The sequence below is a fragment of the Cariama cristata genome, unplaced genomic scaffold (assembly GCF_000690535.1).
Source record: "Cariama cristata isolate BGI_N322 unplaced genomic scaffold, ASM69053v1 scaffold3851, whole genome shotgun sequence".
NCBI classification, from domain to species: domain Eukaryota; kingdom Metazoa; phylum Chordata; class Aves; order Cariamiformes; family Cariamidae; genus Cariama; species Cariama cristata.
This window is the reverse complement of record NW_009600876.1, coordinates 21,045-38,906: the sequence shown is the minus strand read 5'-3', so window position 1 is coordinate 38,906 and position 17,862 is coordinate 21,045. Positions and strand designations below refer to the sequence as shown.

Below are 17,862 nucleotides of genomic sequence, written 5' to 3'. Positions count from 1 at the left end.
GAGCAGCTACCTGTGTCTCTAAGGGAAACTGGTCTCCTGCCACTAAGGATTATAAACCATCTGCTTCCTCTGCACCTGTTGTCCACATCAATGCAAAAATTGAGGGGTTCCTCTCATCTTTTCCTCCTAAAAACAGTTCTAAGTGGTAGAACAGAGGGAAGAATCAGAATGTAATGTGACCAGGAAGGGTGTAAGACAGAAAACAAGGCAAGTCAGACTTAAGGTAAAGGCAGTTGAACGTGCAGTTCAACACCCCAATGCACAGAGAAGGTCTGGAAACTTATTCGTGGCTCTGAACTCTCAGTTACGCTGCTATGGATCCAGTAATTCTGCTGATGTTAAAAGCTACAAACTAAATTTACATGGAGTGTAAGAGACTTAGCTGTAGTTTTAGAACAGAGTCAGAAAATGGCCACCTACTTTGAATCACCTGCTGTGGAACAAGCAAACAAATCACACACATAAATACATAAAGCTCTTAACTCCTGCTTCCAGCACTCGAACTAGTGAAAAGTATCTAGCCTGCAGTCACTGCGGCATTCTGCACGCCTTCTATTTCCAGTCTGAGAGTAATCTCAAGAGAAAAAACTACCATACCTTGTCTTCATCATACAAGGAAGCATGGCCAGCTTCGGGGAAGGTTGGGCTCTGGGGAGGAGAGTCGCAGAAGCAACCCATCACTTCATCAAAGATTCTGAAATACACCAGAGAAGTATTAGTCATCAACACACTGCTGCTAGCCCACTGAAAGCACATAGCACTAAAATCTACAAATCATGTTGCTAAGCGGGGGAGGAAGAGAAAAGGACTCCTTCCCTTTGCAGGACTCAAACTCAAAAGATGAGGAGGCAATACCTCCTCCATCCCTCAAGCCAAAGCAGAGCCTGGATCTTCTAACGCTTGTCAGAGATCTTACAGTTGCAGGTCCTCATGACTGCTATGGGCTCTGCTGGGGTTTTTTTGCCTATCCCTAGAAGGCTGAAAGCATAGAGAATGCATCCTTCCACACACATATGCGTGAATAAGAGCATTAGAAGATATCAGCACATTTGCAAATTATCTCCAATCAGCAGAAATTCAAGATGCTGAGCCTTCTGGCTGCAAACTGCTCTTACAGCAGTCTGAAACTCGGTTATCTCAAGGAGATAGACAAGGGGATCCAAACAAACTCCCACCTGAAACTCCAGAAACTTAGCAAATAAGCTCACAACCAGTTTAAACCTGACTCTAGACAAGGTAAAGATTTTGTCCAGTTCCATCTGGACCCACCTAGGAAGCTGGCAACACAATCGTCACCCTTCCCCACATACCTGACAAAATCTTCAAACGTGCGGAAGGAGACCATTCCACCCATCCGCTGGCACGGTGGAGTGAATGAATTGTCTAGCAGTACATCGCTCACGCTAGCTACATGGACCATCCCATAGTGATTGAGGTTGGAAGAGAAGGACATTCTAAACAGCAATTCAACAAGATCACAGTTAGTAGGGACAAGGGAGAGAGGAGTATCACTGGAAAAAATTTGTGCATGTGCATATGCTTTGACCACTTGAAGCATGGCCGTTTATCCAGTATAACTGTTGCATGATTTGTTAGATCCTTCATCAAACCAGACCTGCTGTGCTGTCTTCTCCAAAGCCCCTGCAATGCTGGCATGCCTCTCGTGCCATTCATGCCCTTACCTGGACGTCATCCCAATGTACAGGAACAGTTAAAAGAGTTAGGAAGTAATGTTATAACCCTTTAAAACAAGTATTTCTTGAGGAGTGTCTTGAGATGACAGGTGAACGACTATGCAAAGCTGAACCTATTTTTCCTCCTGTATGTACGTTTTGCTTCACAGGTGGAATACTGAGATAAACAACAATAGTTCTAAGCTTTGACACTTTAAAGATTTAGTGAATTTTTACAAACTAAGTTGAAGTGTACCAAGCTATATTATCGTATTGCTTCCAGGATTTTTCTGGTCATACTGTAATTTACACTCCTCAAATGCAGTGTAGTGTAGCGACCTCTCTAAAATCCTATACTGGAAACAGGGTTTTCTATAGTCTTACACTAGTATTCCCACCCTAAATAAAGTCCTATTACAGTGCCTTCCAATTTAACGGCTGACCAAATTCATGTGCTCCTCCATCTAACCTAATCCATACTTTAAAAACATTTATTTTGCTCAGTTTTGCTTGCTAAAAGGTGGCAACTGTTAAATACAAGGAGCAAGGATGGCGGAGCTCCAGACACTTACTACTGTCATACTCATGCCTGACGTCTGCTGTTCGAGCACTGAGATACACACATCACTCATACAGGACCAACTCCTTATTTAAGTGAGGAGGACTGGAACAGATTTACACAAGCTCAGAGGAAGGCACTGAGTCAGAGACTTCTTTTTAAAACAGGAGTACCCTTCACTAAAGGTCAGCATTCCTTCCTGGCAGAGGGCAAGATCCTGAATGTACTGAAGTTACCACTGAGTTCTCATATGGTTCAACTGCTATGGCAGTACACACCAGCTGTGAAATAGTTTGTGTTATTTTGGGGTCTGGGTTATTATTATTATTATTATTTTTATGTTTTTTTAAAGACCCGCAATGTTACAGTCAAGACTAGCAGAGGAAGTTTCTCACACAGTGAACAAAACGCATACAGCTAACTAGTCATCCTTTCCCTAGCTACTAGAACGGGGGGTTGCCTTTCTGAACTAATTATTTCTAACTTCTGAACTGTGCTACAGGGTCATCTTAATTCACTGAGGGACCGACTTCAAAAGCTCCCTGTAGCATGGTGAGACCTTCAAGCTTGCTCTGAAGAGACAGAAATGCCAAGTTGGCACACAGCAGTGCTCTGCGACACAGGAACAGTGCGCTCTCGCTGGCTTCCCTCTCCCTGGGGCTTAGGAAGACATTAATGAAGTTAAGTTTCTGTCCTCCCCAACTGGTGCCACAACAGGATGCAGAAGGCAATGGGGGGGAAAAAAAAAAATCAGGGTGCTGATTCAGCACAGCACATGCTTGACTTACAACCTGTAAAGTCAAAAAGATGCTCAGCTGCTGTACTGGATCAGACACCAGCGGCACAGCAGGCAAACCATGGCCCCAGCCGTGCTGGCTACGGCACTGCTGCCAGCCACACAGATTCAGGACCAAACTGTGGATTGCTGACACTGCAACTTACCAGCTTTACTAAGATTTCTTTCTTTCCACATACAGAAAAGCATGGTGATATGGTCCTAAGTACACTGTTAACAAGCCTAAAGTATCATTAGTTTGATTAATAGCTCTCCATGTTTAAAGTCACTCTATGTTTCTGTAATTTATCTCTGATTAAGAGCCATAAGACTTTCAAGCCCATTTTTACTATTTTTCCCTAAATAGGCTTGTAAGCAGTAATAAATAATAAGTATTCACCTTTTGAAAGAGAAAAATTTTTCAGGACATGCCTTGGTGTACATTTCTTACAACTAATACAAAAAATACCACAGAACAGTAACTAAACAAAAAGACAGCAGACATATTTCATGTATTATTTAGAACAAGAAATACTTTCCAACTGAGACACGGGAGGAAAAATTAGCGTCCAAAACACAACAAAACATGCTGTCAGCTGTTTGAGATGCAGATTCATCTATGGTGTGAGGGAGGTGAAACAGCCTCGACAAATTCTAAGCTAGTTGCAAGAAACCAGAGTAGCAACAGATATGCTATCGGCTAGGAGTAACTGCCTGTTTCACTGTGACACCCTACCAGAGGGTCAGCAGCTGGGAATCCACTTCCAAAACAGAGACCCTAGAAGCAGCATTCTGCCAGAAGTTTGCTGTGTACCACACTGCAGATGAGCCGAGTCACCTGGCAAATTTCATTTTAAAGACTGCTGCACGCAAAGCTTTTTTAAAGGGTAAAGAAAAGCTGAAAACATGTTTTAGACAAAGGGAGAGGAAAAGGGAAGGAAAAAGAAGAGTTACGTTTGAGAGCTTCCCAAGTAAAGATAAGGGCACTAAAACAAAACATGTTAAAACATTAAGCTACTTCTTTCTAGTCTGTCTTTTCAAATTTTAAAAGATGACAAGTACCATACCTGTTTAGCGTGGGGATGTTCCCTCTGTAATCAAACAACCACAGTTAGTTACAGATTGGTTAGTGAAAGCCATAATAAAGAACTATCATCAAGCTGATACGCAGACCAGCAACAAGTTTACAATTTACTAAACCAAAAATTTGTCAACCATCAGGTATCAGGCAGAATTCAATTTCATTGACCCTGAGAAGGCACCCACCACCTGACTTCGCTTGCCACGGCTGCCATGGGAATGAGCACAGACCATGCACATAACATGCAAATAATATACCCCAGGAAAACACACCGTATTTGCAAGGTACCCTGCATTTCTATAGCACCTTGTATCGTACCCACTTCAAGCCCTCTGCATACACCAAGTGAGCTTCACAAGCAAGACCAGAGTGGGGAGTTTGTACTCCCTGACAGAAGGGCAAACAGTACAGATGCAAAAAGTGACCTTACCGCACAGGAAGATTGCAACAGGTTCAGGAAAACAAGCCAAATCCTCATTGCCAAACCTCTACGCTAAGCAGCAGCCCACACGCTGGCTCCCACAACAACGCAGTAATAAAGCAAACGCACACATAAACACCATGTAATACTTTGCATTTTCAGCATTCAAGGCCTTGAATACCAAAAAGAACAAGCAGAACTTAAGCTAATTTTAGGAAAATTTTACAGTTCCTTTTGTAACACCAGCCCAGCTCTTCACACATTTGCATGCAGACTAGCGCTCAGTGATGCATGTAAGACAGAAAGGAGTTCAGGGGCCTATTTCCATACCAGCGTAAGAACAGCATGGTCTAGCCCACGCTAGCTACATTCATGAAAGCATAAGGTGGCACATTACTCCATGCAAGATGTAAAAATTGCTGTGATCTGACATTCAAAATAGTAAAGATCGAATCAAAAAAAAAAATACATGCACACAGGAGGCTTGTGCAAAGAGATTAGCAAACATGAAAAGATCAAAAGCAAAGCTTCAGGGAGCATGTAACCGGACATTCACCCTCCCCTTCCCTGCAGAAACCTGTAGGTGATCAAACCATAGCCTTTCTTAACATCCTTGACCATAGGCAAGACCCCAAGTTACTGGACATGAAGTCTTGGTACCTAACGACCAGTGTATTTCCATGGTCACAACACTAAATATACTGACTGCTCCCGGTCCTGTTCTCAAACTGGTTTTGTCACAGCAGAATCATATTCATTACAAGGTTGTATGTTTGGTGCATTACTGGTAGAGGCACGAAAAGTTCCCGTCACCTCCTTAAGCTGTACAGGAGAAAGCATGAAATGGCCTAAAGACATATCTGTTCAATGGTAAATAACACAAGTACCTAATTTCATTTGGAGACAGTGGGGAGGGACATTGGGCTGCAGAGCCTGCGGTTAGGACCAAAAGGGCCATGCGCCCTCAGGGGCTTAAGACTACTTTTTTAGCTTGGCAAATGGTGGGAAAGCTGCATGTGATCTACTTCAGTTGGAAAAGATATTCCGGAGGGGATTGCCAGTCCCTACACCTGGTACACGTGTGTAGCAGTCCCTGGAACGCTTTCAGCAGACAGACAGAAAAAAAAACCCAACCCAGCACAGCAAATATTCCTTCCCATCTCAAAAAGGGCATCCTGTTGCCTTGCTCCAGGAACTCTCCTCCAGCCACTCAGTACGGAGCTGAAAAGACTACGGCAAGAATCGCAATGAGGAAAACAGAAGACCCAGTGGCTGGAGATGTCAGAAAAGAAGGGAGGAATAGCCTTCAAGCTGCACGCTATGGGGCTGGCTTTATACCTACAGGTCGTCATAGCTGTGGAGGGCTTTTCGTAACAAGAGCTGCATTGTCACTTGTCACTGAAATGCACTGAGAGGTAAAGGTTTGATACTCGCAGTACAATCAGGCCCTGCGAAAAGGCACCACAGTCCACTGAGCTACACCCCTGCCAAATCAAATCAAACACCAGCCACAAGCCAGCCTGCTCAGCCTCGTGGCAACACCGGTGCCAAGGAGCAGCACCACGGTTCTGGGAGCTGCGTACAGGCACAGTCAATGGAGCACATGCTGACAGCGTTCTCCGCAGCCAACTCCACACCGCTGATCACAGGGTCAGAGACCTTCCCTCCACACCAGCCCCAGCCCTTCTCCCTATCTCTTTTGAACTTTTAAAAAGGCCCTTTTTGACCACGGAAGCTGATCTCACCAAGAATCTGCTCCATATCGATGCAAGCTCTACTGTTACAATTACTCCTGCTCACGCAAACAAAAATCCCCTTAGCTCCCCTGTGCGCCTCCTGGTGGAATCGGAATTCGCTTCCTCTTGCCCCCAACCCTCGGTTTTTATTTGTGGGTTTTTGGGTTTTTTTTTAAACAAGAGTGCTCCCCTATGAAAATGATGGCAATGCATGCAAAGCACCACTGGTTGTATCAAGCTGTGATTGAGTGCCAGCACAGGGCAAAGCTTTTGAAATCAGGCAGCAAAGCGGAATCAGCAGAGGTCGGCTGAATAACCCACTTGTAGTTATTAACAGCAGTACCACAGGAGAAAGAGCAATTCCACTGGCTGTGACCAGTGGCATTCCTCTTACGTTTCTTCGTTTCTGTAGAAGAATCTAAACAGAAGGCTGTGAAACATGCCTCAAACCATACATTTTGATTGGGTTTTTCCTCTCCCTCTTTCTTTCCTTATTCTTCTCCTCCCTCTGTGATTCAGCCAAGCTGAATCTGCTACTGAAGTCCAATTTGCATAAAATTATCGTCGTTCCATTCAGTTTGCTGCCCCTTCAACAGCCCCTTCTTTGCTCTGTTGGAAGATTTTGCCCTTTCTGAAACAGGCAAGCCAAGGGAACCGCAACACATTACTGCTGCCTGCTGTCTAATTAACATCAAACCCTCGGCACGAAACTGCAGGGATTTACAGGTATCCTGGAATCATTTCCCCCCTCCCTCCCGTTATCAGCCAGTCTCTCGCAACAAGGAGGGGACCTCAGGCTACCTAACGATACACTACGAGTTATACACTCGGGGCTCCAGGCCCATATGGTTAGAGTCCAAAGCAGCACAGCTGATTCAATACTAGCAATCCAGAGACGGATGCAAGAGGCTGTTTTAGCAACGACTTTAGTCCACAGAAAATGCTTCCATTTTGTCAGAAATTCAAATCTTGTATCATTGTAAAATGATAGTAGGAAGGAACCTATAAACACTGCTCCAAGTGTAAGCGAGTTTTGGCTTCTTATTCTTCTGTAAAAAGAAATAGCAATACTTAATTTGGCTTTCAGCCTTCAAAATGGTTTCTACCTGTAAGCTAAGGAAGAGGCTGACAAAAAAGAACAATCAAAATATTCCATAGATGATAAAACACCAAGAGACAGCAAAGGAGAGATCATGCACCACTCTTAAGCCTTGAAATCAGCAACATCGAAGTCCAAATAGGGTGTCAACAAACATCCACAAGCACAGAAAGAAGAGATACTGAGCAAAACCAAGCACAAGATAGTTGAGACATTTATACCCATACCCTTGGAAATACAAAGCAACTAATGACTAGACTTGAATTCCGCCCTTGGAAGCATCATGGACAGCAGGATGCAGTCCCAAGAATGAATTCAACCTAGACAGGTCTAAGTAAGGCATTTGCCTGTATGTCCATGTGTGCCGAGTTGTGTGCATTCCCAGTTCCAAATGTAACCAGGGTTAGCTGGTATCAGACATCTTGTTTATCAGGTTTCAAAAGTAAAACTTGCTTTAAAGCTAACTAAGCCAATTACCAAAATTTAAAGTCCTAATCTGCAGTGTTAAAACCTTCCTTCACTTCCACCTTCCAATGGTACATCCTGACTCAAGATTTCCCAGGAGATCTCAAGGTCAAGTGTGGCAGTTAAGGGTGGCACGTGGGACAAAAGGAAGGCATGGGCTCCATGCGCAGATGGATTGGGAAGGCATGTCTAAGGCATCAGAGTGAGTAAAAGAGGCTGGGGTTTCTAGGTCAGTGTCCTTTGGGGCTCAACACATTCAGAAGGCAGAGCCCTGCGGTATCATTGCCGTACCCAAAAATGAAGATATATCCAGCATCTGTAAGTCACCCTTGTCAGCAATTGTCTTAGCATCTGACAGAGGGAATACATTTACCTCTGAGTAGAACAGAGGGTTCTGTTTTGTGGGAACATATTTACCTCCGAGTTCTTCCCTTCTGATCCTCCAGCACATCTGCTACTGAGGAAGGAAAGATCAAGAGAGCAGCTGAACAGCCTGGCTGGGGGAATGCAGTGAGCTGGAGAAAAAGGGATGCTTTAGGAGGAGCAGTGCAGCAGCACGATTCTGCAGCTGGCTCCAAAAGCTGGCTACAGCAGACAATGTCCCAGTTTAAATTAAACCTTACAGCTTCAGATACAAGAAAGGCTGTTCGAAAGCAGGAAAGTAGAGGAGGATTATTAGAAGAAAAAACTTCTCCTGTTGAAAAAGCACTGTAATTCCCTCTCCCTATACTAGACACACAATGTTTCTTTGAACAGAAGATTTTAAGCTAAGATTAGGCAAGCACTGTTTCATGTGCTGAACACCTAAGAAAGGCCTTTCAGCGTCTGTCACCTGGCTTGCCATTCTCACAAAGGAAGCTGAACTCTCTAAACACCGGTCAATATTCCACCAGCTTCCCATCTCAGCAGGGCAGTCTGAACAAGAGGGAAGCAAAGAACAGCTCAGAACAGGGCTCATTTCTTTCTCACATCTTTTCTCACCAGGACTCTAGATGACTGAAAGAGGCAGGTTATCCAAATGCAAGGGGCTCTGCACATAAGCATTTGTTTGCAGTACCCTGCTGCAGCATGTAGCGATCAGCATCCCGGAGATACTCTTCTATCGCTTCCTCCAGATTGGATTACTACAACACCCTTTACACGGAGAGGGCTTGCAAACTCCATTTACTGCAAAAGGCACCAGATGGTTACACTGTGCTCCTCATCTGCCTTGCACCGAGCAATAAGAAATGCCAGTTTTTGCCTATAAAGCCCTCTATGGTTTCAATTATAAGCAGTTTTTCTCTCTATTTCTTACCCTTGCAATCAGGATCAGTGGGGATTCTTACAACAGGATGTTTTCTATTAATTTAAACAAATAATTCCCAAAACAGTTTCTGCCCACCAAACCCACCAGGAGCAGGCTGCATTTCTATGACTTTGTTAGCAGATGTAACAGTTTTTCTTCCCTCTCTGCTTCCATGTAAAGCTTTCCTGTGGGTAGTTGATGGCAATTGTTCAGTGGCCAAAAATACAAAGTCTGAGTGCCTAGCTGTGATTAGTCAGATCAGAAGTAGTTACTGTGACTATTTCTGTTACAATTAAGTAAAGGCATAGCGGGGTTAAATACCAATAACAAAGAATTTAAATATAGCAAACCGTTATCAGTTTGCAATTTTCTCTACATGAATATTCTCTCCAGCAAAATTCAGGCCCTTAAATGTTCACAGAAATCAGACACAAAAGGGACCAGGGCTTAAAAAAATACCTGATGAAGTGCTGAAAAATGCTTGGCATCATATAACACCAGCTCCAAAAGAGAATCCCCTCTTACGGGGTCTCTGGTATCATCTACTTCTGGTTCACCAGGACCTAACCCTGCAGAGCCTCAAGGGACATTTTGCTTGGTCAGCTGGGATATTTTGACTTTGGGGTTTCTCCGTGGAATGCATTTTCAGCTTTTCAGTCTAAAAGTTCAGGCTACAGAAGATACAGAAAAACATATGACATACGCAGAACACGGTCAAAAACAACAGAGAAGACTTAAGCAAGACAATGTCAGAGTTCTGAGATTTCTGTGTCTTAGGCTTAACATAAGGTCTGCCTTTACAGCCAGCTTAAATCTACACACTCAGTGCTAATTTAAGACCCTACGTATCCTGCTACCAGCTGTGGTTCAGCACCCAGCCACACAACAGCTGCACAGGTAGGTATACACTGCAAGAAGCTGCATCAAGCAACAGGAGCCAAACTCATCACTAACAGATGGAGGTGTAACTCAAAGGAACCGAACCTGCCTATGCAAGCAGTGAATTTGTCCCCAAGCCTGCCTGCTTCTGCACAAGGATGCGATGCATTTTCAGTCAACCATCAGCAGTGCAGATGGTTGAGAAGCAGAACTAAGCTTCAGAATATCGCCCCAGCAAATTCAGCGTAAAGGGGAGAGAAGATTTCAGGACAAAGAAGCTGTTCCCCAAGCAGGTAACAGTTCCCCTCTTCCAGCTGACCTTGTCCAATTAAGCTTGCGCACAGTAATAGACCACTGGTCGGCACGGGCAGGCCAAACAACCCCCAAGCAACAGAGGTAACTGAGTCCACAGTAAAGAGAAGAAATGGAGAAAGAAGGGAGTGGGGGGAAGAGAGTATTATAAAGGGGTACTAAAAATAGTATGCAATTATTTACAAATATTCTAGAAATGTAGGAAACAGATGAGACCAAATGCATGTCCCATTTGTATCATGAGTGTTTTGTGCTGCTTGTTGAGGACAGTCATTCATTTCTAGCAAACCAGATTCTGAAAACCATTTCATAAAATGTACTGATGGATTGTCAATGAAGCGAGACTGGACCCCGTTGCCCAGCCTCACCAAAAATAAAATAAGGAAAAAGATGCTTGGGAACAAAGGAGAAAACCAGCCCTGGTACCCGACTGCCCGGCCGGCACAGCCCAACAGCGGCACCCGGCGGCCGGGGACACGCACTGCGCCTCTGGGCCCCAGCACGCTCCCCGCTGCCCGGGACAAAACCAAAATACTGAAAACCAAAAAACTAAATACAAAATACTAAATTTAGACAAAAGTCTAAATACCCTCCTCAGTTCCCGTTGCAAGTGAAAAAACACGGGAACTGACTAACCTGACAGATGCTGAAGAAGTTCTGACAACCAAGTTTGGTCGGGTTGGTTTGTTTGTTTGTTTAAATGATCTTAGCAGGCACTAGGAGGTAACACACCATAAGACAGGGCAGCAAACAGTCGATGCTTTTGGTTGCAGTCATGAGAAATACACTCTGAAAAATATTGACTGAAAACCAAAATACGTCAACTCTAGCACTTCTATGTAAAATACATTCCTACATGCACCCTGGTCTTCTCAGTCAAAAACCCACGTGCTAGAAAAGATTTCACCTTATCCAGTTTGAAAGCAGAGCCAATCACAAAGAGTCACAAAGGGCTGGCAGAGGAGCGCTGCAGGAAGGGGACAGAGACTCTTTGACTTCATCACTAAAATTCCAAGCAACTGACTGCTCTGTCTGGAATTGTATCATTTGGAAGGCTCAGGATTCAACTAGAACTGAAGTTCTAAAGGAAAGTTACTACACAAGCTGAACCTGAAGATCAGAAAATACAGGAAAACTGTATCATATTTAAATTAATCCAAACTGCAGAAACTACTATCCACAGCTCCTGAGGTTTTAAATACCTTAGGAGAAGGAACTGGGTAATGTAGGGTTTTATCTTAAGCCACTTGGACTCTCCCTTTCTCCACCAATTCTCTTGCAAGTTTTCTTTGCCAAGATAGGATGTAGCCCCTCATAAACCTCTGGTTCCAAAGGCGCCTGAACACGTGATCTGACCTGTTTGGATGCGACGTAGGTAGCATGAACTGGAACTCCACCACACAAGTGTTATCCTTCAGCTGGCGATGCTGGACACTATTTAACTCGTAGGCAATATATGCCCTTCGAACGTACACCTGGTTAAAGAGAAACTCGATCAGGTTAACTGTGCTAAGGAAGCAGAAAGAGAGAAAGAAGATAAATAATACACCAGAGACTTCAAAAATATTAAAAACCAAACAGATACCTCCAAATGAATATCTAGAGAGAACTCTAATTCAACCAGAATTTAAAGTTATTCTTTGAGGAAGGCCACTCTGGCAGGATACAACCATCAGCAAGCACAAGGCACACAGGGTAGGCTGACCTCATTCTCTGACAGCAGCTTCACTTTCAATCCTTTCAACCACCTAAGTCTTCTTCAAGCAAAGAAGACAACTTGAATCTGAAATTTCAGTCAATTATGAATATTAGTGCTGTTAAATGCCAGACTCCAAGTATGCCAGATTCCATACAACCTACAGCTCTCAATCTCGCAGAGTAACAGTGCTCAAAACAAAACAAAAACCAAAAAAAAACCAAACCAAACCCAAAACAAAAAACACAGAAAAATTAAAAATATTTCTTTTTTCAATGGGAATAAGCTTACCTCCAAAGCTGCCATTCTTACCACCTGGTTACTGTGGTAGAAAAAGTTGGGTAGCACATCAAAGATGGATGTCTCGGACAAAATGAGTTTCTAGAAGAGATCACATTAAGCAGTTTTAAAAGAGAACTGCCTGACTTGCAAACAGGGTCAGGCAAAAAAGCAAAAACTCCAAGTCAAGCCTGACTAGTTCTGATTTCTGTGCTTTTCCCGCTGCTCATCAGGGATTATGACCTTTTTATATTAAATCATAGAATCACAGAATATCTCAAATTGGAAGGGACCCATAAGGATCATCGAGTCCAACTCCCTGTTCCTCACAGAACTACCTACAACTAAACCATATGAGTAAAAAGCGTTGTCCAGATGCTCCTTGAACTCTGACAGGCCTGCTGCCATGACCACTTCCCTGGAGAGCCTATTCCAGTGACCACCCTCTCAGTGAAGAGCCTTTTCCTCATGTCCAATCTGAACTTCCCCTGATGCAGCTTCATCTCATCTCCTCCTGTCTTATTGCTGGTCACCAGAGAGAGGAGATCAGCATGCCACCCCCCCTCCACTGCCTCCCTTGAGGAAGTTGTAGACTGTGATGAGGTCAGTCTGCTATCAGTATAGGAATGAAAACAAAAATGAGAGGGAAGCTAGAAACCAGAACAATACAATTTAAAGCCACCTTGGGACTACAGGTGAGATTTAATACAGGAACATTAAGATCAGTGAGAAGAAAGCAGGGAAACAAGGAGAGAAGTCTGGCAGGTACCTGCAGGTTCTCAATGCAGAACTGGTGTCCATACATGTCAATAGCGGACAGGAAGATGGACTCCACCTGGTTGTGACGCAGCTCGTAGGATGGCAAATGGGAAGCGATGAGAACCTGGTAAACAGCAAACACAGGGAGTGTCCGTGAAAGGGGCCACGCTGGGCCATCGGCAGGAGGCTGTTACCTCCAAGGCAGCAACAGTCTGCTCCATCCCAGAAGAGGTGACTGGTTTCTCCTGTGAATTCTGTGGCACCTGGGTGATGCTGCAAACTCTCTCCCCTCCCCAGCCTCATTTGTGTATCTGCTCAGTTTGTATTATTGGCAATTCCCCATGGAGAAAAGGAACAGCTTCAATCAAGTTCCATCAGTGCATGTGATTTAGCACTGCAGAGCTGCTAGTCCTGGGGATTGCCTGACCGGCTGTTAATTGGAAAGCAGGTCTGGCAGGCAGCAGCTGTGGGGAGGCCAGCAATGGAGACCGCCTTTCACAGCTCCGAGCAGAGGAAGCAAGAGACACTGGTGCCAGATATTAAATGCCCAACATGAAGGATATGGAGATAGGAAGGGAAGCAGCTTGCAGGGGAAAATGAAGTGAAAGAGCAACATAAAGACATACACAAGGACTTCAGCACCATCCCCAGCATGCTGCTGAGAGGTTCAATAACTGAATGGTTCAAGGACACAAATACAATCCTGAAGGAAACATAAGGTCACTGAGCAGCTTCAAATGCCTCATTCATTTTCAACAGTCAAGCTCTGCAATAAAAGGAGAGATCCCCAACGTGTCAGCTTTCCTGCTTAAGACTTTTAGAATGGAGATATGGACTGTTGAGTGAGAGGAGTGATCAGACTACAGGGTTAGCATTACCATGAAACGATTATGCCCTCTCACTCCTTCCCAGCTACAGACTAACTGCTAAAGAGGAAGCTCACAATAATATCCAGGTGAATATCTGGCATTCGAATTATTATCTGTACTAGACTCTTGGAATTAACAGTATCAAGAGTTTTTCCAAGTATTTTCAGGTTAAAATAAATTGACAAAACGCAACTCAAAAGCCAGAAGAGACCCTGCAAAAGACCAACATAATTCTTGGCAATAATTCCTCAGCAGTTGCAAAGAACATCTGGTTCTTGCGTACATTTCTCTCCCTGTTCTCTGCACACACTGATCCGCAATTGTAAAGGCAGCTGATGAACCCGGATAGCATCTCCTGGCTGTTTACTGTACAGCTGCCTGCATCTTCCAAGCAGCCTGTGCTTGTCGGGTTCACAGATTACAAAGCCAGGAAGAACCACAGTAACACCCTCTATCGCACAAACCATAGGCTACAAGTAACTCCTATTTGAGCCAGACAAAATTTTTTGGAGGAGCAGGGACAAAGGAATGTAATCTTAACTTCAAATTTTACAGCAATTGGGAATCCACTGCAATCTTTGTTAGACTGTCACAACGGTTAATCATTAGTTAATTAGCTTCACTGTTAAAGCACTGTTCACAGTAATCTACTCTTCACATTTGCATAGTAATCAAAATAAACATCAAGAGATAGATACTTTACAAAAGAGCGAGCTCCAAGAGGGAGCAGCCCATATTGATCTGACCAGCAATGGCACAGTCTCTCTCCAGCAGCGATCAGCTTGGACTGCTAAACACGCTCCCTTACCTGCCGTGCTCGCAGGGCCACTTTAGCGTTGGTCGTCTTGCTGAGCTGGGTCAGCTCTGTCAGAATATTAATCAGCTCATCTGTCAAGGTGGGGTCACGGCCACATAGCTGGTCCTAAAAATAAAGAGAATTCAAAATGCTTAGAACAGAGGAAAACCATCTTCCACCCTCCTACAAAGGAGTTTAAACCTGAAATACATACACACATGCACACGGGAGCCGGACCACATCACCTCTAGAGGTCCCTATCTAAATTATTCTGTAATTCGGTGCTGACAAGGGTACAAGTACTAGGCTTCCATAATTTTACACATATAAATAAAGCTACAGAGGAAAGAAGTGACTGGCACCATCACCCATTTTCTTATTTGTAGCATGTGTTTTGGCATCCAAACACATGAGAAATACTGACTTGTCAAAGGAACTCAAGTAAAACATTTTCCCGCTACCCAATTTCAGCTTTGTATCAGAAGTCTCCCCTATTAGCAATGCAAAATTCAAAGAGCATTTAATTGTAGCCAAACACCTTGTGTAGTGTGCAAAGATTAGCAAGCTTTCACCGTGAAACGTGATCAAACAGGAAGAGTTTAACTGTCGGGAGAACCTCCTGAAGTCCCCTTGAAAAAACACCTCAAAACAACAACAAAAAAAAGCCCCACAACTCCACAACCACAAACCAACCACATACTTTGTACAGCTTCAGCAAATCAGAAAAAAAAAGATCCTGTCATTCCTCTAACAAGGCTAAGCAAAGCTAACTAAAACCATAAACGATATAATGTGTTCACTGCCGCAGTACAGGACTGACGCTGTAACGTTTCTTCTCATCAGAGAATCCTGGTTCTGAGGAAGTTCACTAGCTTACTGGACTAAGTTGGCTAAATAAAACAATGAAACTGGAACAGCGTAATTTTCAGTGTTAACGCTGTTTCAAAACTCCTTTGGATTCAGACATTCAAAAAAATGCAAGCAGTAAAACTTTTATCTGTTTTGTTTTCTGAACAAAGGAGGTGCACTCTCACGCACGCTTTCTTCCAAAAATAGTTTCATTTCCCTTGAATAATCCCACAGTCTTCAATTACTCACACTGGCTTGTGAGCCTCCTCCCTCCCACTCCCAAAGCTGGAAACCCTCTAGGAGCCTCTAATGTGTTTCCTCTATACAGCACCTAACAACTTTTCTCTTGGTAAATGAATCATAGGAGGAAAACGTGAGACAAAACAGGGATTTGCAACAGGAAAGAGAACTGGTGCCTTGAAGTTTTAAGAGATTTTAAACATACATTGAAGATCCAAGAAATAGAAAGGGAAAAAGGTAAACCTCTGCGCAGCAGGTTAGATTGATAAGCCTGCCAGGGAATATAAAGTAAAAACCAAAAACCAAATAATAGAAGTCCCATAGACTGACTAACAAATAACAGCCGATACTACATGCGATTCCAAAGCTAAATAGCTTTTCCCCCACATTGCTCTTGACTCCTTTCTCTCCAACCCCACTCAAGCAGGATGCCATCTCTAGGAATGATGGCGTACATCTCTCACGGAGAGAGACCACAGTCAAACCACTCTTGTTAAAAAAAAAAATAAAATAAAAATCTAAGCTACTAACGCTCACTAGATCATTGTCCCCTCCTAACCAGTCTTGGGCCAGCAAACATTACAGTGATTGCTCCCAAAGAAAGTTCTGTAAATTTATCCACTCCAGGTCACTGTGTGAATTCACGGTGAATAATTCAAGAACTGCCTTCATCATATTTGAAGTACAAATTCCTGGGTGTTGTAATGTTACTGCTCAAGGTATCAAAAATCTGACAGGACACAGGACATCTGCCATGCCGCAAGCGATTCTGTCCAGTTACGGCTAGCATGTGCATGCAACAGTCAGTTAAGTACATAAAATGAACATACAACTTCAAATCACACTATATTTCAACAAATATATGAAGGATGAAGTAGTTCCCATCCTGCCTTAAATGCCTGCTAGCTCAAAAAGGTGAATGATGGCAGCATAACACTATTACTAAAACCATCCTCAGAGCCCTTGTTAATAATGGATTCCTAGGGATACATCAATAACTGCAACATAAGCATCAAGGCATTTTGACATGACGTTTGCCCTTGGAGGACAAACTTAAACCATCCCACACAAATAGCCTGGCAACCCATAAAATGCCACAGCCTTCACCATGATTACACCAAATGTGCCACAGGGTCCCTCAGACACGAAGAGTAATGCGAGTTGGAAGAAAGAGGAATGACAGTCTTCTGGTTAACGGCGTGACCTGTAACTCAGCAGGCGGTAATCCCTGGCTGTGCCACAGACGACACTGTGACCAAAGGCCCGGAGCCCCTCCTGAGCCCCCGCTAGCCATGCCATCCGAGAAGTCCCTGTGATCCAGCGGTCGTGTGAGGGCAGGCGTCCATTTGCAAGGCCTCGGGCACCGCCGCCGGCAGAGGCCGTACAAATGGCGCTGGGATCACCGGCTAGCTCCCCGGCTGTTCTTCCACCAGGCACAGCACCGTCTCTCCAGTATCTTTTAAGTTCTAGCAAACTGGGCTGTCAGCCTTTACTTGAGTAGAAATAACTGACAGTGTGGGGAGAATAACTACACAGGAGGAAAAAGGAAATCTCTTTGACGTTTCTCTGTGTTCCCCGTCTCCCAGCACGCCCCTCACTCCCTCACAGGGATATTGTGCCGGCCAACGTGAAGGCACAGCAAGGCTCTGCCTCCAAGACAGGGCTTGCATGGAGGTGAAAAACTAGACAAAAAAGTTTCAGTCCCGTTTTAGCAAGGAACACTCAGGATGACAACAACAAAATAAAGCAGGTAGCTGGCGCCGCACTGGCTTTTGCCTGCACTGATTGGCAAAGGCAGCGAGCAAAGCCTCACACCAGCTCTTTGACAAGGCCTAACGCCTCCCCGGCACCCCCGTGTAATTACACACTTGAGTGACTGGACTCTGAAGAAAATTGAAGGCCTGAGCTGCGAACAGCTGCCATTTTCTCTCTCCATCACGCCAGCATGATTACTTGAGAAATGAACAGCCCCGGCTCAAAGCTACTCCAGAATTCTCAGAGGAAATATGGCTCCGTGTTCAAATAATGAGATTCTTAAGGCAAGCGTTACTTACAATCACACCACACACCAAAAAGGGAAAGATAA

The 17,862-nt window shown here is 44.1% G+C and overlaps 1 protein-coding gene across 1 annotated transcript in view; it reads right to left on the bottom strand.

Moving 5' to 3' along the window:
- LOC104169304 (acetyl-CoA carboxylase-like) overlaps nucleotides 1-17,862 on the bottom strand; it is a gene marked incomplete at its 3' end in the record, with an annotated part of 108,749 nt that overhangs the window by 69,878 nt on the left and 21,009 nt on the right. The window contains 7 exon segments of the mRNA XM_009710200.1: nucleotides 598-694; nucleotides 1,311-1,454; nucleotides 4,075-4,098; nucleotides 11,645-11,763; nucleotides 12,276-12,365; nucleotides 13,033-13,146; nucleotides 14,700-14,813. Coding sequence (XP_009708502.1) covers nucleotides 598-694; nucleotides 1,311-1,454; nucleotides 4,075-4,098; nucleotides 11,645-11,763; nucleotides 12,276-12,365; nucleotides 13,033-13,146; nucleotides 14,700-14,813 — 702 coding nt within the window.